General features: G+C 47.0%; 1 protein-coding gene across 1 annotated transcript in view; it reads right to left on the reverse strand.

Annotated features, from left to right (window-relative positions):
• Positions 1-385: 385 nt before the first annotated feature.
• The window catches only part of farsa (phenylalanyl-tRNA synthetase subunit alpha), a 41,853-nt gene continuing 15,198 nt past the window's right edge, over positions 386-27,040 (reverse strand). The window contains exons 4-13 of the mRNA XM_028823032.2: positions 24,497-24,615; positions 16,159-16,251; positions 12,208-12,336; positions 11,907-12,022; positions 8,998-9,082; positions 6,849-6,948; positions 6,596-6,764; positions 5,340-5,417; positions 3,176-3,290; positions 386-962 (exon numbers count right to left, since the gene is read on the reverse strand). Of these exons, the coding sequence (XP_028678865.1) occupies positions 857-962; positions 3,176-3,290; positions 5,340-5,417; positions 6,596-6,764; positions 6,849-6,948; positions 8,998-9,082; positions 11,907-12,022; positions 12,208-12,336; positions 16,159-16,251; positions 24,497-24,615 (1,110 nt within the window). The 3' untranslated portion in view covers positions 386-856. The remainder of the gene's footprint in view (positions 963-3,175; positions 3,291-5,339; positions 5,418-6,595; positions 6,765-6,848; positions 6,949-8,997; positions 9,083-11,906; positions 12,023-12,207; positions 12,337-16,158; positions 16,252-24,496; positions 24,616-27,040) is intronic.

Raw genomic sequence — 27,040 nt, forward strand, 5'->3', positions numbered from 1 at the left:
GGTCACTGACCAACTCAACTCCTCCCTGTAAACGGCTCCAGAATTTCAGAGGGGCCAATGGATGAGCTGACGGACCACCGCCTCACACTGGCCGAGCAGCGCCACTGACAGTCGTGTCATCATAGTGTGTGGAAAGAGGCCTGAAAGTCACCAGAGCGGCGACCGCCTTGAGATGTCCCCCCTGTGGCGAGGGGGCTGCACACCCAATGAGGTGGCTTTTCGACAATTGGGGTACAAATCAGGCCCACTTGCCGACACCCAGTTCACCCAACCAGACATCCGCGTGAATGAGAGGAGCGACCAGAGGGGATGAGACCAGGCCAGCACTTGAACCCGGGCATCGAAACACTAACCTCTGTGCCACCCTGCAGCACCCTCTGAGCGCTTGGGGGGTCAGCAACGTTTATCTGACTTCTTGTTATTTTAGTTTACATTTTCAGTGGACTTTCTAAGGTCACAAAGCCCCTCGACTCCCAGGGGGCACTGCTGCTCTTTAGCTTTTCCAACAGGTGGCGCAGGAATGGAGGGACGTCCGGGTGAACAGAGAGCAAGGAGCACACGAGGGGAGCGTGTGGCGCCCATTTATTTGGTGTTATTGAAACAGGGGGTGGGGGGGGGGGGGGGGGGTAGCGCAGTGACATTCAACCTATCAGAGTCTCTCAGCTGAGAACGTCAACATGAAGTGTCCTTGGCCTGGACAGGCCGACGCCAGACAGACGAATGTCCCCTTCCCTCTCACATTGACCCCTGACAGCAGCAGAGGAGAGCAGAACAGAGACGAGGAGGTGGTCCGGGATGAGGGGGGGCTTCTGAGGGAGCAGTCAATAAATAGAGCAACTTGAGGGGCCGCTGAGGACTAGCAGTCGAGTCGGCACACCGGGCTGTCGTAGACCATCTGCAGGTTGACCTTGTGACCCACCAGCTCCCTGATGTTGTTGATTCCGTACTTGATCATCGTTGGCCTGTGGGGGGGGAGAAATAAAAGAAAACAAAATGACGATTCCAATTTCATCCAAAGCGACTTACAAAGTCTGGGGGATAGTTTGGGACCAAGTGTGACAGGACAAGGTGACCAAACCGATCCCCGCCAAGTGAGGAACTTAAAACAAAACACACACGAACAACACGTCCACACAAGGGGGTCTTCAAACGCTCCATAAACACCTTGAGGGAGTCGGAATTCTGGAGAGGTGGGCCGCTCGTTCCACGTGAGAAGAGTCTGGACTGGGATTCGATACCCCGTACTGGTGACGTCTCATCGGCAGACCCGGGTGGTCGACAAGGAGCAGAGAGCCTCACGGCACGGGCATCCCCATATCCAGGGGTCCTACTACTCTGCCAGTGAGCATCAAGGATTTAACTGGTGTGCTGCTACATGGAGTTGATGTGGTGGTCTGCAAAGAGGAGTGACGAGTGCCCACCTCAGCTGGTTGATGTTCTGCTGTGTCGTTCTGTGTCACCTGGAGTGGCTTTGGTGACACATGCTGGTGACTCCTGCCAGGGGTGCAGACGCGACGGGACCAGGAGTTGTGCTGGTGGTCTGGGGTGGAGCTGCACAAGCTGAAATTCGGGTCGGTGTAAGGCGGTGGGCCGCACTCCAGATGGGACAAGGGTTGGCATCTCTGGTTCACGGGTGGGTCGCCTAAAGCCCGCGTCTCAACACAGACTGCTGTTGTTGGGTCACAGTGAGTCACCCGAGTGGTTGGCTGTGCCACGCATTTCACCAGGGAGGACTGCACCCCCCAACTGTGCTCGTTTCACTAAGGGGGGGCCGGTTTGCCACTGCTGCCAGTGGGATGTCAATGAATTTAAAAATGCAAAACTGGGTTGCGGGACCCCCAACATTGAGAAACACGGGTGAGGGTCGAATACGAAGGAATTGGCCACCTGGAGCTGCGCCCAGCAAATCAAACCTTAAAGGGCATGAAGTCCCAAGGGTCAGAATACCACACGAGACCCCCTTAAAGGAAAAATAAGGAAAGACCTGTGACTGCGGTGGGCTCTGGCAGTTTCTCGAGTCGCCTCAACTCGGCTGTAATCTGATTGGGGTAACGAGACCCCCCTAGAATGGGCGTACGCTGCAACGCGCCAACACTTTTCAAACATGGCTGCTCTTTGTCACTGCAGGCCCGCCGATGACCTCCAAGCCAGTTGTCACCAGCGGAAGACGGCTTGGCACCTCGACGTGGAAAGCCAACACCGGCCTGCACCCCCTCGGAGAGCCGAAAATCAATTGGCATAAGGAGTTGGCGCGCTCCGCTCTCAAGTGCGCGATCAATACGGCAGCGGGGAGAGGACAGTGCAGCCCGGCTCGACGCTCTGGAATCCCCTCAACCTCCTGGTGCACCCAGAGACCCCCAGAGAAGGACAGCAGCCTTTGAAACCATCTTCTGGTCTCTACGGCCCAATAATAATCCACAATTTATCAATTTAGCGCACGATTAATAAAGTCACGTATCACAGAGGCGCCTTATTACCGTGTTCATACCGACTGTAAGGTTCAATAAGCCCCGGGACCACCGAATAGGCTGCTCCACCATCTTGGAGCCTTCACGGCGAGTTCCCCGTCCCTGCCTAGATTTGAACTTTGACCTGAGGACAAACAGCAAGTCCTGGTCTGATGATCTGCGCCATCTCAACATCCTGGTGACCAGAAACTCAAAACCAGCCCTAAAACACACCGGCAAACAATGCAGGGAGGCAGGTGCCGGGGTAACACGAGCTGAAGACGTCATTCTAATCGGTGGGCTTCGATACCCACCTAGTGAAGCGGATTTAAGATGACGGCAAATAAACGAACAGGTCAGCAGCGAAAGCCTTCATCCAAAAGGGTCTTCACATGCCGACAATCGCAGCGCCAGACACCCGCCGTCAGGTAAAATGGGACTTGGTGACGACGGCGGGGGAGTTTGGTTGGTTGAAAAGTGGGTGACGGACCCTCGGAGTTTTGAGCCAGTCGTGTAATGATGACAGATTGATCCTCCAGGCACTAAATCATCATCTGCTTCGGGTTCGACATGGCAGGAGCATTTCCTATGAACCGGTGGTGGTCCAGGGGCTGGTGAAACACTGACCTGAATGACACCTTTGTGACAGCAGACACCTCCAACCCCGAGTCGTGTGTACCCCGGGACGCCATCTCTTAAAATGACAAGGACAGGGCAGCACAGCTTACCGCTCGAGCGACAGACCCCAGGCGATCACCGAGACCCCTTCTGGAAGGCCCATTGGCAGAAGCATCTCAGGACGGAAGACTCCGGAATTTCCCACTTCGACCCACTTCTGGAGACCTGGAGAGAAACAAAAAAAAATAAGACAACATGAGAGAGCATCTTGGGTAGTGAGGGCTCTGTGGGGGGGGGGGGGACCACCAACAATGACCTAAAACGGGGTGAACAAGCTGAACAAACTGGGGGTGCGCACCCTACACCCCCCCCCCAAGTGACTTGACAGTCCAACGGTGAGGCTGCTGAGCCCACCACTCACAGCAGCCCTAGCCTGGCATTACAGCTCCTTTACTGAAGACCACCAGAATGCAGGACAATGTCAGGATTGTCATATTTGAGCCCCGGCTGGGGTTCACGTCCATGTTTTATGTTGATTACATGTGTTGTGAGTTTGGTTACGTAGGCACGCTGCCCATTTTGCTTTCCATACAATTTGTGGGTGGTCCCCCCTGCCAATCACCGCCAGGAACAAATCCACAGGATCTCCCACAAGTTCCTGGCGGCTCACTGTGAACGCGCTAAGGAGTCGGTGAGGTTGGTTACTTCTGTTGATTTATCAGATTTCTGATACTGAGGGGCTTCGCTCGCCAACCCCTTCGCCCGTGCCATTGTGAAGAGGGGCAAGGAGACGCGGTCGCTCTTCTTTAAACAGTGATACAATGGGGAACAAATCCAGTTTTGTTTGTTTCCCTCCTCTTTGCTCGATCAGTTGTCGTGCCGCGTGATCTTCGTCTCGTGCGCCGCTCTGAACGTTTAAAAGCCTGGACAGCAGCCGTCGTCGCCCTGCCGTGTCGCTCTGCTCCCCCAGACATCCTCACACACTGTGCCATCTCTTTTTCGCTGATACCCCTTATCTCACCAAGTCATATTTTCCGTCCATTTGCCAACTTTACTCTCAGTTTTTGGAGACTTTTGAATTTTCCGACTTCCGTTATCTCTAACCTGCTCTGCGTGTGAATCGCCAACGTGTTTGAATTCTTTACGACGTTCTGCTTTGTCTTTTTCCGTCTCCCCCAGCTGTGAGCCGACAGCACAGAAAGCGTGTCTGCCAAAAGCAGGTTAGATGACCGGGGTCTTGTCTGAAGATGATTGTGACTTGCAAAGGTCTCCGTCTCACGGGACTTCATGCCACGCCAACGTTTTTGGAATCTTTTAATTCTCGCTGGCAACACGAATGAGACGACCTACAAGTTTAAATCCAAACAATATATTCCGTCTCTTTCCGCTGTTCCGTTATTTCACCGTTTGTTTGCGCGGATGCCATCTTTCCTATCAGTTCGTCCTTCCATTATCTCTAACCTGCTCTGCACGTGTATCACGGGACTTGCTTCCAAAGGTCACAAGTATGACGTGACTTGACCGTCTTGCGGGACGTGAAAGTCTCGTCGCATCCCAAGATTGTCTTTTTATAATCGAGAGATTTCGATTTTGTGTTGGGACTTTGCTGACAACTCCTTTGTGCCTTTTGTGTTCCTCGGAGCGTCAAGGTGTGAGAATAAACTTGTCCCTTTACTCATCTCCTGTGTTTGCCCTCCTTGGGGGTCATAACTGGGATGAGATGAAAACAAGCAGGTCAGCGCCAACGCCCCGTGGACTTACCTTAGGACCTTAAATCTCTGTGTATTTGTACTTTTTGGTTTTTCCTTTTGGTGAACTCAATAACTTTGAGTAGAGAGAAGTTGTGGACTCCCAACGCTCAACTGGAGGGCAAGGACGGTCAATCCTCCTGGTGACGTGTGGTCCGCGTCCTGTATATATTGTATCAGAGGCATCCTCTAGTGAGGCTCTCGTCATTTTCCAATCAGTCTCCCTAAACGGGTGGTCCTCTAGCTACGCGACTGTCCACTGAATGCACTGCTCATATACCGGTGGGCTTTGGTTACAAAAAGACCCTTAAGGGTCCGGAATAAGAATTATTCAAAAAAACGACAATCCGTCCAGAACATCCGTTTGGAATTCTACACACACACACACGTCGGCTTTAAAAATACGCCTCGTCAGGCAGCTTGTAACGTAACGGCCACCTGCGCCATCACTCCACACCTTCACGGTGAAGTCTCGCCCTTTGACGCTGACTGCTGAGCTGCGGCCCCTCTGTGCACCGCCACTTACCTTCATGGTAGCTGAACACCTCCATGCTGGGCTCGGTGTACGGGTTATAAGCTGGCTTGAAGCGTAGTTTTGTGATTCCTAGGGAAAAAAATCAGAAAGGTCACGTTGAGAGCAAAGCTAAGGACTGGACAGCCATCACAATCTGTGAAAACGGGGCCTACGCTTGTCCATGGGTTCAAACTCACTTACACAGTTTTAGATTTAGCTTCATTCACTCGCACCTTTACGAGTGCCCACCACTGACCACCAACCAGTACGCTGACAGGATGCCACTGTATGGTGCAATAAGAACCATCTTACTCTGCATGTCAAAAAGAACCTAAAAGGGTCAGAATTCGGCGTGATCGCCCCTCATAATGACTAAACAGAAGCAGCTGCAGACCACCCTAGACAACAATCTGCAGTAGCTGGAATACAACTGGTAAAAAAAAAAATCAAGGCAATCAGGGCCTCGTCCTCCTCTGTAACGTCGAACCGTTCAAAGCAGACAAGGAGCTCACGTTGTCCTTTTAGCACCATGTGGTCCAGTCGGTCATCACTCTCAACGTCAGCAGATGATCAAACATGCAGCTAAAGTGCCAGGGGCAGATGTGGAGGATCTGTTAAGTGTGTGTGTCAGAGGGCGATGGAGAAGACGGTGGAAATCCTCTCAGCTGACGACAGACAGACCCCTCACTACACCAGGAGCTTCACGTCAGTAGACCAGGGAGGCGAGTCGCTTTGAAGAGCCACTCAAGCTGTGCCAGGACAGCCACCTAAGCTAGTCTTGATTTAGAACATTAGAACACTCGAGATCAGGCCATTTAGTCCAACAAAGCTCGCCAGTCCCATCAAGTCGAGTCTTGAAAGTCCCTGAAGATCTCCTGTCCACCACACTACTTGGCCAATTATTCCAAGTGGTTCTCTGTGTAAAGACAATGTTCCTCATATTTGTGTGAAATTCCCCCTCAACAAGTTTCCAGCCGTGTTCTTGATGAGCTCATCGCAAGGTCACCGAGGTCTCCATTCACTGGACTCATTTTCTCTTCGTACTTTCCTTAAACATTTCAGTCGAGTTCCTCTCAAGTTTTCTTGCTTACATGTGTTGCATGGATTTTTCCAGCCATACATGACCTGACACTCAGGATCTCACCACTTGCCTTATAAAAGTCGGTGGACTCCTAATTTCAATGAGTAGGAAACTCTTCTGCTAGCCTGTCTCACTCTGTCCACCACGATCAGGGTGGACTACAAGGCAGAATTCAGATCCTACTTACCAAGCTTGGTGAAGAACTGGTGTAAGATGCCCATCAGATCACCTAAAGTCAGTCCATAGTCAGCCACCACTCCCTCAATCTGATGAAACTCTGCTAGGTGAGTGGCATCCAGGGTCTCATTGCGGAACACTCGGTCTATCGAGAAGTACTTAACTGGGGTGAACTCCTTCTGTAGGAAGAAAGGACAAAGGTGTCATCGACGTCCCCTCAATGATCTACAAACACCCGACTCCACACTGTGAGCCCCCCTTACCTGCTGAGCGAGGCGGTACAACATCCTTGCGCTCACAGCAGTGGTGTGAGTCCTCAGAATGTTCTTCGCTGCCTCCTCAATCTTCCAGTCATACTTGTACCTTAAAAGAGAGAAAACAAAACAATTACGTGGACTGGGCAGAGTGCCCCTGAAATCACCCAGTGCTGCCACCTCCGTTTAATCACGGCCGGCGTCCCGAGTGGAAAGGCTTTATTACTGTCTTTGTTAGCATCTGGCAAACTTCCTGACCACCATTACTAACTGAGCAGCAGCAAACTGGAAACCCTTCTAGTGCACCTTGGGTATCACGCCAAGTACTCTACCAGGGGCCTCATGTATAAATGGTGCGTACGCACAAAAATGTTACGTATGAACGTTTCCACGTTCAAATCGCAATGTATGAAACCTAAACTTGGCGTAAAGCCACACACATTTCCCTGGCGTACGCAAGTTCTGCGCTCGGTTTTGTAGACTGGCGGCACCCACACAGGAGCAGAGGGAGATGGTGCGGGGAACCTTATCAGAACTGGGTGCCATTAAGAGTGGTGTCCCGCAGGGGGCAGTACATGTGTAGCTGCTACTTTTAATATATATAAATGACTAGCCATTCTCCGTGGCTTCGCCCGCATATTAGTGAAACAGGACAGCGAGGAGGGCCCAGCCCGGCCCCCCACCCCTGACGTCACTCTTCCCACTCCCCTTGTCATGCAGCCTCTGTCTTGGATTAGCGTGAATATCTCACTCCTGCAAGTGAACTCTGATACTTAGCGCAATGAGAGAAGTCGCAAAATCAACCGGAATGTTCAAGCAAATTCTAGAAAGAACCCCAATCTAAATCCATGAAGTAGTTCTCTCATTCGCTAACTAAGAGGAGTTAAGGTTACACCTCGAGGCAGACACATGAGTGAGGAGGACTACTCTCGGATTTCCGCTAATAAATCGGTACCACAAGTGAACTCTGATACTTAGCGCAAGGAGAGAAGTCGCAAAATCAACCAGAATGTTCAAGCAAATTCTAGAAAGAACCCCGATCTAAATGCGTGAAGTAGTTCTCTTGTGAAAAGCGAACAGACATACAAACAGAACGCGCTTGGACCACGAAATTTTTAAAACCGTTTCTTAGCGAGCACCTATGGGGCGAGGGTAACCTCCATTCCAAATTTCATGTCCCAAGTCCTCGTGGTCCGGGAGATTTTGTGATTAGTGAGTCCATATATAAAGGATATGGATAGGAATAAACATAAGCTGATTAATTTTGCAGATGATACCAAGCTCGATGGATTGGCAGATAATTGAGAATCCATTGAACCATCACAGAAGGACTTGGACAGCAGACAGGCTCGGGCAGATTTGTGGATGATGAAGTTTAATGTCAGTAAAATGTGAAGAATTACACATAGGAAATAAAAATGGGAGGTCTGAACATCAGAAGTCCGCCTCACGAGAAGGATTTAGGAGTCACAGTGGACTCGACTATCAACTGACAGTGTTCAGAAGCCATTAAGAAGGCCAACAAGTTGTCAGGTTGTATATAGCGCCTATACGTGTGGAGTACAAGTCACAGGAGGTTCTGCTCAGGCTTTATAACACACTGGTGAGGCCTCAACTGGAGTCCTGGGTGCAGTTTGGGTCTCCAGGATACAAAAAGGACACAGCAGCACTGGAGAAGGTCCAGAGAAGAGCAACTGGGCTGATTCAGGGCTACAGGGGATGAGTGATGAGGAAAAGATTTAAAGAGCTGAGCCTTAAGGAGATGAGGAGGAGACCTGAGTGAAGTGTTTAAAATGATGAAGGGAATCAGTCCAGTGGACGGTGACTTTAAAACGAGTTCATCGAGAACACAGGGGTGAAGAATAAATTTCACACAAACATGAGGAAGTTTTTCTTCACGTAGAGAAGCCCAGACACATGGACTATGTGACCAGGAAGTGTGGTGGGCAGTAGGACTTTAGGGGCTTTTAAAACTCAACTTGATGTTATTGTGGAGGAGTAGGTGAGCTTTACTGGGCTGAATGGTCTCTTCTCATCCATTGTTTTAATAAACAGCAGATTAATTAAGTCATATTTTTACTAATTATTTACTAACTAAACAGAGTCTGGATGGTAGCCACCCCCTAATGAGTCACAGCAGGCCATCCGTTCCTCTTACCCCTGTGAGCCGTAGCCTCCCTCCGAGTGGACCCTCTTAACTCTCTCCAGGTAGTCTTCTGGGAAGTGATTGGCACAAGCAGGGTCTACGAGAGAAAAGGGGCTCATGAAGCACAGCCATGGCAGCAGTCACACCAATGTCGTTACAGTAAAAGTCTTCACAGCCACAAAGATACATAAATATCGGTTTGTCTTGGCCCAGACTGCCGAGTGAATAAAAGGCCATTTTTAGACAATTAAAAGGAGAATAAAAGAACCTCTTAATAAGACACCATCAGAGTGATGGTTTACAAAATGTTCTGCGCAGCCCTGCTGTTCGTATCTCCATGTAGCCAGGCAGCAGGGTAGAAAGAGCAGCCCCTGAAGGCTTGAAAGGAAGGTCTTATAAAGAACATTTATTTAGATGTCTTCATACAAACAATGGAGCTCAAAGTGCTTTCGATTAGGCAATAATATTATAAAGTATGTAACAAAAGAAAAGGCGACGGTCAAATGGCCAGGAGGAGAGAAAAAACAAAATCTGCAGGGGTTCCAAGGCCAAAAGACCACCCAGCCTCCCCCAAAGAAACAGAAGACCATCTGTGTCACTAAAACATACGACGACGGTGCCGCTGTGTCTTTCTACAGCACATTTTCATACAAGGAATGGATCTCATGTCAGCCGCTTGTATTCGCTGAATACAATGATTGTATTTGTATTTGTACTGTAGTCATCCTGGAGGAGCTCAGAGTAGAGCCGCTGCTCCTCCGCATTGAGAGGAGTCAGGTGAGGTGGCTCGGGCATCTGATCAGGATGCCTCCTGGACGCCTCCCTGGTGAGGTGTTCCGGGCACATCCAACCGGGAGGAGGCCCCGGGGAAGACCCAGGACACGCTGGAGGGACTATGTCTCTCGGCTGGCCTGGGAACGCCTCGGGATTCTCCCAGAAGAGCTAGAAGAAGTGGCCGGGGAGAGGGAAGTCTGGGCATCTCTGCTCAAGCTGCTGCCCCCGCGACCCGACCTCGGATAAGCGGAAGAGGATGAATGGATGGAATGGATGGATGGAATGGATCTCAAAGTGCTTTACAAGATGTCAAGCAGAGAGAGTTACACAAAAAGAACAGCAAATTAAAGTAGGCAAGAATAATAACGAATGAGCAACAAAAATGAATCCATACAAGCTTACATAACATATACAATTAGTAGAAACATTGCGTCCTTACATGCAATATCCCAAGTCTCTACAGATAAGTATGATGATGATGAGGTCAGATGACTGGAAGGATAGGAAAAAAAAAAAAAAAAATCTGCTGGGGTGCCAGGGGGTCCAAAAGACTGGACAGCCCCCCCACTGGACACTCTACATCTCTTGGTTAAACCAGGGGTGGGCAAAGTCGTTCCTGGAGGGCTGCAGTGACAACTGACACTTCTGCTTCATTTTAGTGGTCTCGCTCATTAAGATTTTGAACCCTTATTGCTTATTTTAGTCTTGACACTAGAATTACCAAAGTCTACGAAAAAAACTCATAAATCTGTCCCACCTTAAATCCCTTCACACCTCTCCGTCAGCGTCTAGATTGTTGTAGACATGGTTACACACATGAAATGCGTGCGCTCCACATAACGATATAGTATTTACTCAATACAACCCTAAGCAACTGACATGCAGGTAAACAGACTTGAGCTGAGAAAACTGTGCGGTGGCAGGGGGATGTGATAGCAGGCTGCTCTCCTCCCTTCTTCCTTGGCGCTCACACCTCGGAAGCCTAGGGAGGGCACTTGCCTTGCTCGCCAGACTCCCTCTGAATGTTCAGTGGGGTGAACTAGCCCCTCTAGCGCCACAGCCAATGCTCCTTCACGAGGCCTTAGCTCGTGCGGTCTCTCCTCCTTCCAAGCAGCCAGATCGTCGTTCCCAAGCCTGCCTTTCACATCCTTCGGTTTTGATCTTTTTTTCTTCTCGTCTTTGATTCTTACACTTTCCTTGTGCCAACCCGTATATATATGTGTATATATATATATATATATATATATATATATATATATATATATACACACACACACTCACGTCTCTGTGGGCGCAGCGCCTTAATCACACGCTGCAGGAAGTCAATGAAGCAATTGAGAACGATAGCACCCGCACTCGCCCAACTACCTTATTAACTCACCGTGGTCGTGCAAACGCGCCCACGGAGAACGACACGGCTGTATAGATTTAAAACTGGACCCCCCCCCACCCCCCGGACCGGCTATACCACAATGAGAATGACCTGACATGGCAGAGTTAAAAAAAACCAACAAGCCATGAAATGAAATTATTGTCAAGGATTGTTTTCTAATTAAGCAACTGGGTTGGATCAAAAACCTGCAGCCACTGTGGCCCCCCAGGACCGTCTTTGCCCACCCCTGCATTAAACTCTCCTTTTGAAATGTCCGATTCGTAAAATGCTGTGCAAAAAGAAGATCATAAAAACACCTGACCACTGTATGGTGTGCCCTGAAATTAGTGTGAGGTAAGGCAAACCACTGCTTCTTATACTCCGCATTCAAATGTCCTTCAAATGAACATTTTTAACACATTGTAATTATGCTGGAATAGTGAAATTGTATCTGACAGATCTTTACAATCCTAAACAGACAGATCTTGCTTCCCACAGTCTTTTAGTGACACCAACTTACCCACCGAGTAATAAAGGCCTGACAAACAGGTAAGGGTAGAAAGGGCAAACCCTAATAATTTGATCAATTACAGGCATTCTACATCTTAAATTAATATCAATAGGAGGGGACAATAAAAAGCACCATGTCCTTGGCCAGAGTAAACTGAGACCCTCCAATTGAGATGTTTAAGATGGGGGAAGAGAATAAACAGAGAGCTGCAAAATGCACCGCAGACTCCAAGACCGACAGGAGACCAGGAAAGAAATCTCCTACCTGACAGGAAGAAGGTGTCGTGCTGGTCTCTGGCTGGGTGCTGCTGTGGCTGAAAAAGGGCGTCAAAGTTCCAGAAGGAGCTCTCGATGAAGTTGTTAGTTGGCATTTCTGTGAAGCTGTGACAAAATAAAAGAGACCGAGGTGAGGCACAGCAAGATCTTGAAATGCCAGTCTGCTGCCCTTTCATATAATCTGCACTGCAGTAAAGTGCTACAGTGGCATCACCTTTGTATCAGTTGATGAAGTTTGATCAAAAAGAGAAGTGGTGGGTAGCTGCACAAACACTCACTCACTCACTTACCCCATCTCAAGGAAGATCTGCCTGAATTGGGTGCGCACCTTCATCAGGGGGTGCAGGTGGCCACAGTCCGGGATGATGCCAAGTGCCTCAAAGTTGTAGGGCTTGAACTTTTTGTCATGCCAGGAACCACTGAGTGGAAACATGGAAGAAAAGTGTAAAGTGCTAAAATAAAAGGAGAAATCTAGAAAAACATCTGCTGCCAATGCAGCTTCACTGGAAATCCGTGTGAAATTCTAAACTCATCTACTGCTAATTCAAACAACATGCAAAGGAGACCCTCAGCCAACAGATGCTTCCTCAGTCGTTATTGTACATGGCTACAATATCAGAAGATATTACAGAAAGGGAAAAAAAAAGACCAAGCAGAAGCACTCTGTGCCACACCGTTACCTCCATGAGCTCGTGTTTGCCCAAGGACTGCCAGCTCATACCACGTGGTGGATTAACAAAAGGCTCCCACAAACACAACGTGACTTCACCAAGTCACACTCGGCCGGTTACTGGACTGACTAACAGTCAGAATACTGTTTACTGTTTCCAGTATTCTTATATGAAGTTACGGTTACACTGCAGCCATGTCTTATAAAATAAAAATGAAGAGACACGCTGGGCTGCAGGCTTCTTTTACCCTCAATTATAAGTTCTAGCTGAACCTAAACGCCTTTTTGATGGTGTACTAGGAGTTACAAGATGAAGGAAGATTTGAATTCTAGTGCATGGAGGCAGGACTGGGAGGTGTGGGACAATGTCAGCCACTTTTAGCAAGTTCACGCTTTTAAAAGAAAATTCAAGATGTCTGCATATGCGTTCAACAGCACCACACCTAATAAAGAACACCTTTAATATGTAAAACACACAACTACATGTCATTTTCAGTAAGGCCGACATCCCTAATTCATTATTTCCTTTCCTTATTTGTCATCGGGAAAAACAAACCCAGCATAGCCTCATGCATTCGTAGGCACCGAGTGTAGTAGTGCGGTGGGAGTCACAGTTGGTGACATGCCCGAGACACCTCAATACACTGCCATGAAAGCACAGCAAATGGGAATTCTCAATTCTCAATTAACATGCAGTGTGTATACAGGGGGAGTCCAAATCATGTTAACATTTGAACGGCGGAAACAATTTATTCACAAAGCATCTCTCTATTATTTAAAAAATAAATCCTTTGACGCGACAAGACATTTTGGAAGTCCCGCGAGACGAGAATTTTGCTGTGAGATTTGTTCAAGTCCCGCCCTCCTCTCAAACCACGCCCTCTCGACTCTCAGTCTTGTGAATGCTTTTGTCAGACACACTTCCTACACTCTCAGCTCTTATACATTTTAACGTTTTCCTCACTTTAAGTTTCCAATTAAAGATGACGTATTATGTTCAAATCTTATTGAAGAACTTCGCCACGAGGGGTTATCAACATAAAAAAAATGAGTACATGGGCAATCCTAGCATCGAGAAACAAGGAAGTCAAAAGAATTAACGCCAAAAATGTCAATCGGTTACACGGCAGATTGGTGAAATGTGTATCAGAAGACTGTGCTGAAACAGTTGGTGGTGATGCTGCAGAAGATGAAAACATCAACTTACAAAATCACGAAGAATATCTACAACTGTTAACACCGTCCAGTCTTCCACTGCACAAATTACCGTAGAAAGAAGGATGTATCCAAGAAAGGTCATGTAGTACATGGGGAGAACACGAGACACCAAAGGAGATCTCGATATGCCATTCGTATTAAAATGTTTACAGTTTCCTGTTACAATAGCTTTGGCAAAGACAATTAACAAATCTCAGGGACAAACATTCATTTTATTTACCAGAGAGAAAGAAACGATATTCACTCATGGACAGTTGTACGTTGTGTTGATGCCTATGTAACACGTCACATGAAAATAAAAATCTGCTTAAATTGTACGTCCGCATCCCCATATGCGAGTGGCAGAGCCTCAAAGGGGCTAGCGCATGTCCGGGGGTTGCCGAGCAAAGCCCCCCAGTATTTCATATGTGCAAGATGATTTACAGGAATGTCTCCACCCGTTTGCCATCATGTTCAACACATGGACCATATGGGGCACATAAATTGTATACAAGTGTAAACATAGCAGTACCATTAGTGTTCACAGAATTTTGACTCACCCTGTATATTGTAGTTTCTTATAATCTGAGCTTGTGTAAAAATCTAAATTTCCCTTTGGGACTAAAATTACTATCTAAATCACTTTAAGGATTAATGGACATTATATGAATGTATAAATTGATCCTAGTGTGTGGCTGGGATGCTCCCCCTGCGATGGACTGGCACCCTGTCCAGGGTTTGTTCCTGCTTTGTGCTGTATGCTAGCTGGGACAGGCCCCATGACCCCATACAGGACTAAGCGGGTTACAAAATGACTGACTGACTTAGAATTCCAAGTGGATGAGACTGATCTGTAATTGATAACCTAATCCTAGCTCCTGAGAAAGAATATTTAGAATTAAGGTGCGTCAGTCTTTCCAAATAATAAAAGTATGATGCTAACAGGACTATAAGAATCGTGACACTTGTGTATTAAATAAGAATGCGTTACGCTAACTGAACAAATGTAATCTAATGCAGATACTAAAGCTATAAGAATGTAATTTCTTACAGTTAATGTAATGTACTGAACTAATCTTTATGTAACCCTTGATATTTTATGAGCAATGTGCCTGCAAGAAAGAATGAGGAAGTGAGTGTCGTCTAAATCTGCGACAGTTAGCTGGGAGATCGCTGCAGTGGTCTTGTGTGTATTGATGCTGACCAGGGCTACTGCTTAAGACTGTGAATGTGCTAATAACTCTTAACTGTTAGAAACACTGTGCGCTCCTGTATGTTCCAATCCGGCTACAACGATCTACGTATGACCTCAAAATGAACTGACGCATTTCACTTTTTTCCTTCTTGTCAATGAACCTGAGTATTAAATGAAGTCTCTCCTTCCTGCTAGCTGCCTGTAGCAACTTGAGCAAGCAGGTGCTGGAAGCTTCTCTACCACCAAGAATAAAGAAATTGCTTTTAACTTTTAATTGGTGTCCGCCTTCTGTTGTTTTTCGCCTTTCAGCGTCCACAGTCCTCTTCTTCAGTCATTTATTTATGCAATGCAGAACTGATGTGATGCTGGACACGTTGCTGTTTTCCCACACGACTTGACTCATTTGCTGTGCTGAGATAGACTTGGAGGTAACAGGCCATGTTTATCTTCTCTCTCTTAGAACTTGGCAGCTTAAATGTAAACAGGGGGCACGAAACAGATGCCGTCCAGAAAGAAATCTTGTTGTTCACCGTGACGACACTGGCAGCCTGGACGTGTGACACGTCTAAGATGGATGAGTGTCATGTGCCTCGCTTGCTTTGTTAGAAGTCGTGTAGCTGGCGTCTGCTGGGCTGGACTGTTAAGTCAGCTTTTCCCTTATCGTCAAAGACACAAAAAGCGCAGCTGGTCGGTTCAGAGTGGTCCGCAGACACCCACTCACTCCTTTAATGGCACTGCTAAAGCCTGCTTTTAGTGTTTAATCTGTACAAGGCTTTTCCCAGCAGAGTGGCTGCAACCTAATAGTAATTCTCCACCGATAATCCGCCGGACCCATCTGTGTGGGCAAATGGGACTTGTTTTTGCTGTGCTCTGTATCTCTGCAAATCTGGGCAATCAACTGCCAATAATTACAGCTAAAAAGGTAGCAATCAGCATTAATCCCCAAAAAAAAATCCACTTCCCATTGACTCGGGGAGCTCGGTTCAGGAGTAACTGGTCACTACAGCTTAGCAGCTCTTATATAAAATCATCCTGCCGTTATCAAAGCCGCTTTATCCAGTTCACAGTAATGGAAATGGGCCCCGAGGCCTAACCTGTCTGCATTCAGTAAAAATGAGCACCAAAAAGCGCCTGGTAATCAACTTGAACACACCACGCCTGCGTGTTGACGTCACCTACCTGCTGAGCATTTCGGGAGTCAGGTCCGTCTCCTGCTTGGTGACAGAAGTGCTAAAGGCACTGCCCTTGGTGATCCAGTAAGACTTGACGTTCCTAGAAAGAAAAAAGGGAGAAGCACCCAGTGAAACCAGCGTCACCTCAACAGTGGTGGGGAAGCAATTGCAGGATTTACATCGGGCCCCCAGGAATTGATCTTCTATACCAAGAAAAGGCAAAGCCCTCACTGACTCCTCACCAATTCTCCCACTTTCCATAGAGGTGGGAAGCTGAAATTCCGCGTGCTCATTCCTTGCAGTGCACTTAGAAAAGTTAGGCATGTTTCATGTCCCCACGGAAGGAAATGGGAGTACCCCCTAAACTGTGTATATAGACAGGGGAACCCCCTCCTCACTATTTCTGTGACTTCCAATATACGTAGGAAGCCCACATTTCTTGCTTTACACTGTACTTACAAACGTTAAGTATGTTTCACTTTGCGCCTTGCCCCGTAACGAACGTCTTCTTTTTGGCGGTTCTTACCATTATGCTGTAAGGAACTTCCGGAACTGACCTCTCCTTTTGGCGGTTTCATGCCTTATTTCCGTTAAGAGACAATTTATGTCACAGCAGAGACGCACAAGGGCCGCCCCCGGTCCCCCTTCCTGTCCGCCCCCATACATTAATGACATCATGTGCCTCCTCACTCGCTTCCTTACTTTCCTCCGCTGTTCGTCGTGCTCACTGCTCCCTTCTTCTTCTTTACTCCACTGCTTCACTCCTGCTATTTCTGGCCTTCCTTCACGTCTTCCTGCCGGTTCATTTCGTTTCTTCACACTCTTAATCCTCCGGGCAGGCCTCCGCATACTCTACTTTTGAAGGTCGGCGCACCAATGATGCGACTACGAAACTTACAACCACTAAAACTTTGTAACGGCACCGGGCTTCAGATCTAATCTCTGCACAAGAGCCTCATTGAGGCCACTGTCTTCACTGGCACCGGCTCAGGGGAGACCCTCTCATACCCTCTGACCTCCCATTCCAATGTCCAGTAAGGGTCTGCTTCGCTATGACAATAAATAAGTCACAGGGCCAGACTCTAAAAAAGGTCGCCACTGACTTGACACAAGATGGCTTCTCACATGGCCGACTGTACGTTACATGCTCAAGAGTGAGCTCAGCAGACCAGCAGCCTGGTCATTTTACAGCCCGAGGGCAGAACTGCAGATCCTTCCATCCTAGAAATGGCCATTTCAATTACACAACATTTACAATCCTGAATGAAACTCTTTACAATCATCAGATTCACTCTCAATACTAAAATCAGCCTACGACAATTACATTGACAATCACGTGACGTTATTTTTTAAAATGTTTCCTTTTCTGTAACACGCTACTTCTCAGTGCTGGTATTTTGCTAGTTAATATACGAGGACTTTGTCACCCCTACTCTTGATATTTGACTATTTTTTGAGTAAGCTTTTCTGTCCTGGCATTTCAGAGCGTCTTGTGCACTGCATGTCATTTGGCTCACCAAGTGCTGACACAACACATGCTGAAAGTGAGGCTACCGTGCGTCCACATTTAAAAAAAACAGAATGCAAGTATGAAAGCAGGGGTGGCACGGTGGCGCTGCTGCCTCGCAGTAATGAGACCCGTCTGGGTTTGCTTCCCTGTGTGGAGTTTGCATGTTCTCCCCGTGTCTGCGTGGGTTTCCTTCCACAGTCCAAAGACATTCAGGTTAGGTCCTAAATTGTCCCTAGTGTGTGAGTGTGTGTGCCCTGCCCGGGATTTGTTCCTGCCTTGCGCCCTGTGTTGGCAGACCCCCGTGACCCTGTAGTTAGGACATAGTGGGTTGGATAATGGATGGAAGTATGAACGCATTTAACACCGGTCTCTTACAAAATAAACCCACAGCATGGCCATCAAACCAGCAAGCTTGCCTCCAGTGGGTAAGGTGCTTAAACCCATGACTCAGCCCTCGGGCATCTGTGGCCTGGGCATTTCAATTGGCTCCTTCTGAACAATCTGTCGTACGTGTTATACAACTCACTGTAACAGTACTCTCTGTGAAAGGCACTGTGTGGTTCTGGAAAGATCCACAGCGTGAAAGAGACCAAATCACAAGAGAGCAGCCTGAAGCTCAGTTACGGGACATGCTGAACCGAGCTGACACCGACTCCAGATGTTACCACAGATGCTGAACGGCTCAAGGTTGGGGACTGGGATTAAAGCACTGATGGGCGAGGTGGGCACTTCGAAGGCTTTTAGATACATTAGCGACACGGTTTATTCAAGTTGAGCAGAGCTGGTAATTTGCCCGCTGACGTACTGCCAAGAATGATACAGACAACGAAGCTGCTGCTCTCTTGGTCTGAGTAGCTTATACATGACATGCACCAGCAACTGAGGGAGAAGACAATCGCTGCAGATGTCCCGACCGAGGGGACACTTTAAAACTAAATGGTGTATTTAAACAGCAAATTATAACGGAAAAGAGCAAAACAGAACTAAAACTGGGCCACTTTAGAGTTCTACGGAATAATCGGTTACTCAGAGGCGTCTGTCACGTACACCCGTGGGGAAAACCAAACGCATACAAACTGTTTATTTTACGTAATTCCATTGGCCTTTCAGACTTTGAGATGCCCTCTCACACCTGAACCCTAGAGGTAAGGCAAGGCAAAGTCTACTCAACCAACCAACCAATAAATAAATAAATAAATAAATAGAGAGACTTTATTTGTCCCAGTGGAGAAATTCAGCTTTTACACAATTACGACTGCTGTACTGCCACAAATGAGAAACTCAATATTGTGTGCCACAAAAGCAAAGATGACACATTTGCTGATCGCGTGGACAGGCGCCCTCAAGAACCGAGATGTTAAGTGAAACAGGGGGGCTCCGCTCGCCTACCCCCGGTGTTGGGTAACCCGAAATACATTGACGAATCGTCGTTTGAGAAGCGCGTTGTAGGCGCCTGCGTTCATTTGTTTTATCCAGGCGGGCTCGTTTTTGTAGCCCCGTTAGTCGAGCTCTTTCTTTTTGGAGCCGTGCCTGCTTTGCTTGCAGCATTTCAGACGTGCGCTGTAGGCGCCTGCGTTCATTGATTCTATCCAGGCGGGCTCGTCTTTGTATCTCCGTCAGTTGTGGTCTTTCGTTTTGAACCCGTGCCTGCTTTGCTTCCGCAGTTTCAGACGCGCGTCGTAGGCGTCTATGTACATTGTATTTGTCCATGCGGGCTCGTTTTTGTAGCTCCGTTAGTCGAGCTGTTTGGTTTTGGAGCCGAGACAGTTTTGCTTCCGCGGTTTCAGACGTGCGTTGTAGGCGCCTATGTCTATTGTTTTTATCCATGCGGGCTCGCTTTTGTAGCTCCGTTAGTTGAGCTGGATCGTTTTGGAGCCGTGACCGTGACTCCATTAGTTATCCGTTGTCTACCGTTAGTAATAAGGATAATTGCACTTACTGTTAATACGGAGCGTTGTCTGTGGTTGTACTGTTAATAATGCATCACTGTAATGTGATTCACATATGTTATATGGTTTGGACGTGTGAGGATGCCGTACGTTTAATACGGAGAGTTCGTTTATTCTTATTACCTGGACCATGCTGTGTAGTGTAGACATTTAGTTCAGACACGCGTTGTAGGCGCGTGCGCCTTTCGTACTATCTTTATGGACCTTTGCGGACCCCGCAGTGTCTTACATTTGACTCTGGGGTGCAGTGCAGAATCCTCTTTTCTGTGTGGCTGTGTCGTTAGTCGTTAGCTATGGGCGCGTTGTTGCTTCTTGTCTTATTTATGTCAGTTGAGATCTTTCGTTTTTGAGCCGTAACTCCTTCGTTTGCGGCGGATCAGATGTCGCTTGCGGTTTATGAGACGCAGGCTGTAGGCGCCTGCGCACTATGTCTCCTGGGTCCATCGCCGTGTACCTGCGTCTGTGCCTTCTAGTTTACTGAGACCTGTGTCTGTGCCCTCTGGTTTACCATTCTCGGTTAGTAATATGGATAAGTGAAAGTGCCGCCCCTGCAGGCCTCGTCTTTGAGACTGGAGGTCAGCCTGATTGTGTTTAAGAAATGGCTTGGGCATTACATCAAACACGTTAAATTAAAAAAAAATAAAAAACAAAAGCCACCAACCCTACTTAACGGCACATTTCAAATCTCAAAGGTCAGGCAGGTAGACCCAATTTACAAAGAGGCACAAATCCATCACGCTTAGCGTCCCGGGCTCGACAGCCTTTCCTCTAGAGATAGCGAACTAAGTACTCCAATTGGCCTTCTAATTCTCTTTTACTGATTTTTGTTTTGAACAGGCTGGCTGTAATCGGCTTCTTCATCAAAGGCTGGCAAATGGGTTACTGCCTATTAACAGCTTAACTGGTTTTAGAACTAACAGTTGTTCCTTGGATGGAATCTCGTACCATTAAAACTGGTCTGTTTTGTGTCATTTACTACACTGCTGCTAATGAATAACGCTGAACTCGCAGCCCCTTTTTAGACATGTTTGAATATCGCACACCGTACCAAACTTCACTCCTCACAATGGCGTTGGGCGGTTTCCTTTGGAAATTTTTAATAGAAAGCAAACATGGAGGGGAGCAGAGAAGCTGGAGGAGTGCAGAAAGGTGATGGTGGGCCCTGTGATGAGGTGTGGGGTAAACCACAAGATGTGGCGTGACATGGAGCTGCCATCATGGGGGAAGAAGTGGAAGTGCCACAGTCTTATAAATACATGCATGGCCATCTGATCAGTAGACTGCATTACGTGGACGACACAGGCCTGCCGAACACCAGAGAAAGCTCCTCTGTTCAAAGGGACACAGGCGCACGAACGTAACCTGGTGGGCTGGTCCATCAGTCTATAGCCGCTTGTGTGCTGTAGTTTGATGAGGGAGTAACACCGAGCCTGGACGTGATGGCGAGAACGGTGACCAGAACTGCTGCTGCTTCTTCTCTCTCACTGCCTGATAGATTGGCCGTATTATTTGTTCTGCGTTTCTCTGCTTTTATGTTTCTGTGGCTGTATGCATCTGAATGTCCCCATGGGATTAATAAAGTGTTTCCAATCTAATCGAATTAGTGGATGTCTAGGGAGTTTATTCCACCATATTTGCCTGGAGGTGTTACTAGGGACTTGTTTTGCCCACAGCCATCAGAATGTATGACGTCAATCCTCATTATAAACAGTTGTTGGCATTGCAGAAAAATATTTCATCGTGTTTATGTGAAACCGTGATAACCCAACAGTGTGAATGAAAGTGGACACGTATGATACACACGGTTGCACTCTTTTCCAAATATTTTTTTTTTGGTATTTTGGTACACTGCATTTTTTTTCTCGCCTTGATTACTGCAACTCGCTGTATTCTGGGATTAGCAAATCTCTGATACGCAGGTTACAGTTGGTCCAGAATGCTGCCGCTCGCTTTCTGGTTGGGGCAAGAAAGTCTGACTCTGTTTCTCCTATTTTAGCTTCTTTACACTGGCTGCCTGTCAGTTTTTCGAATTGATTTTAAAATCTTGTTGCTAGTTTTTAAATCGTTACATGGGTTTGCTCCTGCCTATTTATCCGAATTGTGTGTTTTACACCAGCCATCCAGAGTGCTTAGATCTTCTGGTCAGTTGTCTCTTGTTGTCCCTCGTACCAAGTGTACAACCAAGGGGGACAGACAGCTGCTGCGCCTCGCCTGTGGACCTCTTTACCTCATCACATAAAGGAGTCGTCTACAACTAAACAGTTTAAAACGAGATTAAAGACTCATTTCTATTCACTTGCATTCCGTGACCTTCAGTAATACTGATGGTTTCCTCATTGTGATTATATAACATCACTTATTTATTTTTATGTTCATATATTTTTATTTCTATTTATGTTATTTGTTTGTTTTTCTTTTATTCTATTACAAGGGGGCTTCGCCCCCTGCTCGCTTCGCTCGCCTACCCCCGGTGTTTTGAACCCATGCCCGCTGGGCAGCCGTAGTTTCAGACGCGCGTTGCAGGAGCTTGCTTTGTTTTGAACCCGTGCTTGCCCTGCTTCTGCGGTTTTAGACACGCGTGGTAGGCGTATATCCATCAGTCGAGCTCGTTCGGTTTGAACCTGTGCCTGGCTTTGCCTCCGCAGTTTCAGACGGTGGGTCGCGTTCGGCGTTTTGTACGATCCCAAGCAGCACATTATTCCTAACTTCACTCCGCAGTAGTGCCACGCACAATATGGCGGTGACGCCTGCGCCTTCCATATTATGTTGGGTTTCACCATGCTGTGTAGGCGCCTTTGCCTTTCATACTTTCCTGCGCCTTTAGACGCACGATGTAGGCGCCCGCACCTTCCAGGTCTGCCTGCGCTGTGTGGTGTGGACGTTTAACTGTCGTTTTTTCTGCTTTTATATTCTGTATCTCGCTGTGCATGTGTTTCGTGCCTAGGTTTTTTTGAAGCTGTTGCATTCCAGTTTTCATCATCTGTAACCTGCTCTCCATGTGTTCGTCCCCGTTCTTTAACCTCTTTATGACGTTTTACTTTGTTTCCTACTCTGTCTTTCATTTCTGACCTCGCTTTATCCTGCTTGCGGCATGTCAGACGGTTCGTAGTCTCTCCCGTTTCACTCTGGGGTGGGGGGGCTTTGTGTGGCGCCTGCGCACTATGTCTCCTGCGTCCATATCCGGTTTACCATTCTCAGTTAGTAATATGGATTGTAAAGCACTTTGGCCACAGCATTCATATGTTGTTTTAAATGTGCTATAGAAATAAATTGACACTGACATTAATCCCAGAGGGGAAATCGTCTTTTCGTGAGTGCTGGGTGGTCTCGTGGCCTTGGAGCCCCTGCAGATTTTGTTTTTTTTTTCTCTCCAGCCCCCCAGAGTTTACTTTATTCTTTGTTACTTAGTATAAACACCTGGGAGTGCAGTTGGATGATAAATTGGATTGGACTGCCAATACTGATGCTCTGTGTAAGAGAGGACAGAGCCGACTATACTTCCTTAGAAGGCTGGCGTCCTTCAACATCTGCAATAAGATGCTGCAGATGTTCTATCAGATGGTTGTGGCGAGCGCCCTCTTCTACGCAGTGGTGTGCTGGGGAGGCAGCATTAAGAAGAAGGACCCCTCATGCCTGGACAAACTGGTGAGGAAGGCAAGCTCTATTGTTGGCATGGAGCTGGACAGTTTGACATCTGTGGCAGAGCGACGGGCGCTGAGCAGACTCCTGTCAATCATGGAGAATCCACTGCATCCACTAAATAGTATCATCTCCAGACAGAGGAGCAGCTTCAGCGACAGACTGCTGTCACCGTCCTGCTCCACTGACAGATTGAGGAGATCGTTCACCCGCCACACTACGCGACTCTTCAATTCCATCCGGGGGGGGTAAACGTTAACATTTAACATTATACATAGTTATTGTCTGTTTTTCACCTGCATTATTATCATTCTTTAATTTAATATTATTTATTGTATCATTATGCTGCTGCTGAAGAATGTGAATTTCCCATTGGGATTAATAAAGTATCTATCTATCTATCTATCTATCTATCTATCTATCTATCCCCTGATCTTATTTTATTATTTTTCTTCGACTTGAAAAGCACTTTGAGCTCCAACATTTGTGTGAAAATGTGCTATAGAAATAAACGCTGTTGTTGTTTTTGCATGACCATTGGGGGTCAGCCATTGCACAGTGCCCCTGGACTCATTTTCAGGTTAAAGGGCTTGCTGAAGACCCCGTTTTGGCACTACAGTAATCCCTCGCTATATCGCGCTTCGCCTTTCGCGGCTTCACTCCATCGCAGATTTTATATGTAAGCATATTTAAATATATATCGCGGATTTTTCGCTGCTTCGCGGGTTTCTGCGGACAATGGGTCTTTTAATTTCTGGTACATGCTTCCTCAGTTGGTTTGCCCAGTTGATTTCATACAAGGGACGCTATTGGCAGATGGCTGAGAAGCTACCCAGCTTACTTTTCTCTCTCTCTCTTGCGCTGACATTCTCTGATCCTGACGTAGGGGGATTGAGCAAAAAAAAAAAAAAAAAACTGGAGGGGAAAAAAGTGCATTATGGGAAAAGTGTCTCCTATGTCTTGCACTCTGTACTGTATCTGGATGCTAGACAGGTGTTGTAAGTCTAAAATATGCCAAAGCACACGGTTTATCAAGCAAAACACAATAAACCTGAGGGTATCACTACACAGAAGAGGTGCACATAGAAACAAAGCATCAAATCTCCTGAGAGGTTCAAAACAGGAGTCTGCAAGTTAACGTAACCTGAAAGTGAGGAAGAACCTTCACTCTCCATTAAACAAATGGCCCGACTTGCAGGGAAATGCTGCCACCTGTAGGCCTCAGTAAAAACGACCGCTGCACCTACACTTCATTGAGGAGTTTTCTCTTCTTCAGCTCGTTTTTATCTTTCTCTTCCAAACTGTCGGTTTGCCCTCGCAGAGCAAGTAAGAGCTTTTTTTGCACCAGGTCCTCGATACTTTCCACCTGTGAAAACAAAAGAAGCAGTACATTCAGATTGTGTGATGCCACTGTGGCACCAATTTCTCTCTGACTATCCAAACTGCTCATTCCATTATAGGGTTGCTGCTATGGCAGAAGCATTGAGGCATCCAGACAACATGCACATTCCTCAAAAACAGCAACTGAGCTGGGCCATAACCTCAGGGGCTGTGAGACAGCAATCAGCTGTCCAGGCCAGTAAACCCCAAAAGGTGAAGACAACAGATTAGGACACCTGAGGGAGTCTCTAATGTGCTCCATTCTGAATAACAGAAAACAAAACAGACGATCAAGTGTCACATGTTTAGACAAAAAAGCTCAAGAATCTGAAAGTTTATTAATAATATTGGATGTTTTGTGGTTTAAGGTAGAGGGGCACTTTTCATTATTCATAAAGAGATGTGCAGAAAGTAGACAAGAGTACAAGGAGATAAGGTGCAAGATGAAGAGAGAGGTGGTGAAGGCTAAAGAAAAGGCGTATGATGAGTTGTATGAGAGGTTGGACACTATTTCCCCTTGGGATTAATAAAGTATCTATCTATCTATCTATCTATCTATCTATCTGTCTAAGGAGGGAGAAAAGGACCGGTGGGCTGGACAGAGGGGGACTGAGCTGGGAAAGATGTGCAGCAGGTTAGGGTGATAAAGGATAAAGATGGAAACGTTCTCACAAGCGAGGAGAGTGTGTTGAGCAGATTGAAAGAGAACTTTGAGAGGCTGATGAATGAAGAGAACGAGAGAGTGAAGAGGCTGGATGATGTGGAGATAGTGAATCAAGAAGTACAACGGATTACCAAGGAGGAAGTAAGGACAGCGATGAAGAGGATGAAGAATTGAAAAGCCGTTAGTCCAGATGACATACCTGTGGAAGCATGGAGGTGTTTAGGAGAGATGGCAGTGGAGTTTTTAACCAGATTGTTTAATGGAATGTTGGAAAGTGAGAGGATGCCTGAGGAGTGGAGAAGAAATGCACTGGTGTCGATATTTAAGAATAAGGGGGATGTGCAGGACTGTAGTAACTAGAGGGGGATAAAATTGATGAGCCACAGCATGAAGTTATGGGAAAGAGTAGTGGAAGCGCAGTTAAGAAGTGAGGTGATGATTAGTGAGCAGCAGGAAGGTTTCATGCCAAGAAAGAGCACCACAGATGCAAATTTTGCTCTGAGGATGTTGATGGAGAAGTTTAGAGAAGGCCAGAAGGAGTTGCATTGCGTCTTTGTGGACCTGGAGAAAGCAGATGACACAGTGACAAGATTGGAGTTGTGGTATTATATGAGGAAGTCAGGAGTGGCAGAGAAGTACATAAGAGTTGTACAGGATATGTATGAGGGAAGTGTGACCGTGGTGAGGTCTGCGGTAGGAGTGACGGAGGTGGGATTACATCAGGGATCGGCTCTGAGCCCTTTTTTTGTTTGCAATGGTGATGGACAGGTTGACAGATGAGATTAGACAGGAGTCCCCGTGGACTGTGATGTTTGCTGAGGACATTGTGATCTGTAGCAATAGTAGGGAGCAGACTGAGGAGACCCTGGAGAGATGGAGATATGAGAGGAGAGGAATGAAGGTCAGTAGGAACAAGACAGAATACATGTGTGTGAATGAGAGGGAGGTCAGTGGAATGGTGAGGATGCAGGGAGTAGAGTTGGTGAAGGTGGAGGAGTTTAAATACTTGGGATCAACAGTACAGAGTAATGGGGATTGTGGAAGAGAAGTGAAAAAGAGTGCAGGCAGGGTGGAATGGTGGAGAAAAGTGTCAGGAGTAATTGGTGACAGACGGGTATCAGCAAGAATGAAAGGGAAGGTCTACAGGATGGTAGTGAGACGGTGGCACAGGAGACAGAGCTGGAGGTGGCAGAGTTAAAGATGCTAAGATTTACATTGGGTGTGATGAGGATGGACAGGATTAGAAATGAGGACATTAAAGGGTCAGCTCAAGTTGGATGGTTGGGAGACAAAGTCAGAGAGGTGAGATTGTGTTGGTTTGGACATGTGCAGAGGAGAGATGCTGGGTATAGTGGGAGAAGGATGCTAAGGATAGAGCTGTCTGGCAAGAGGAGAAGAGGAAGGCCTAAGAGAAGGTTTATGGATGTGGTGAGAGGGGACATGCAGGTGATGGGCGTGACAGAGCAAGATGTAGAGGACAGAAAGATATGGAAGAAGATGATCTGCTGTGGCAACCCCTAATGGAGCAGCCGAAAGAAGAAGAAGAAGAAGATAAAGAGATTTTCTATCTGGGAGAAAAATATTCAATGAATAAAGGGGGTAAAGATGAATTCTCTATTTATGTACTATTATTTTCATGATTATATTCAAACAATTACCAAAATGACAGTTGCTTATCACACCCCAAAATTTAACAGCTAATGATTTAGGATTCCAAACAAAACAAAAAATGCTATTTTGAATATTT

This window comes from Erpetoichthys calabaricus, chromosome 17 (genome assembly GCF_900747795.2).
Source record: "Erpetoichthys calabaricus chromosome 17, fErpCal1.3, whole genome shotgun sequence".
Taxonomy (NCBI): Eukaryota; Metazoa; Chordata; class Cladistia; order Polypteriformes; family Polypteridae; genus Erpetoichthys; species Erpetoichthys calabaricus.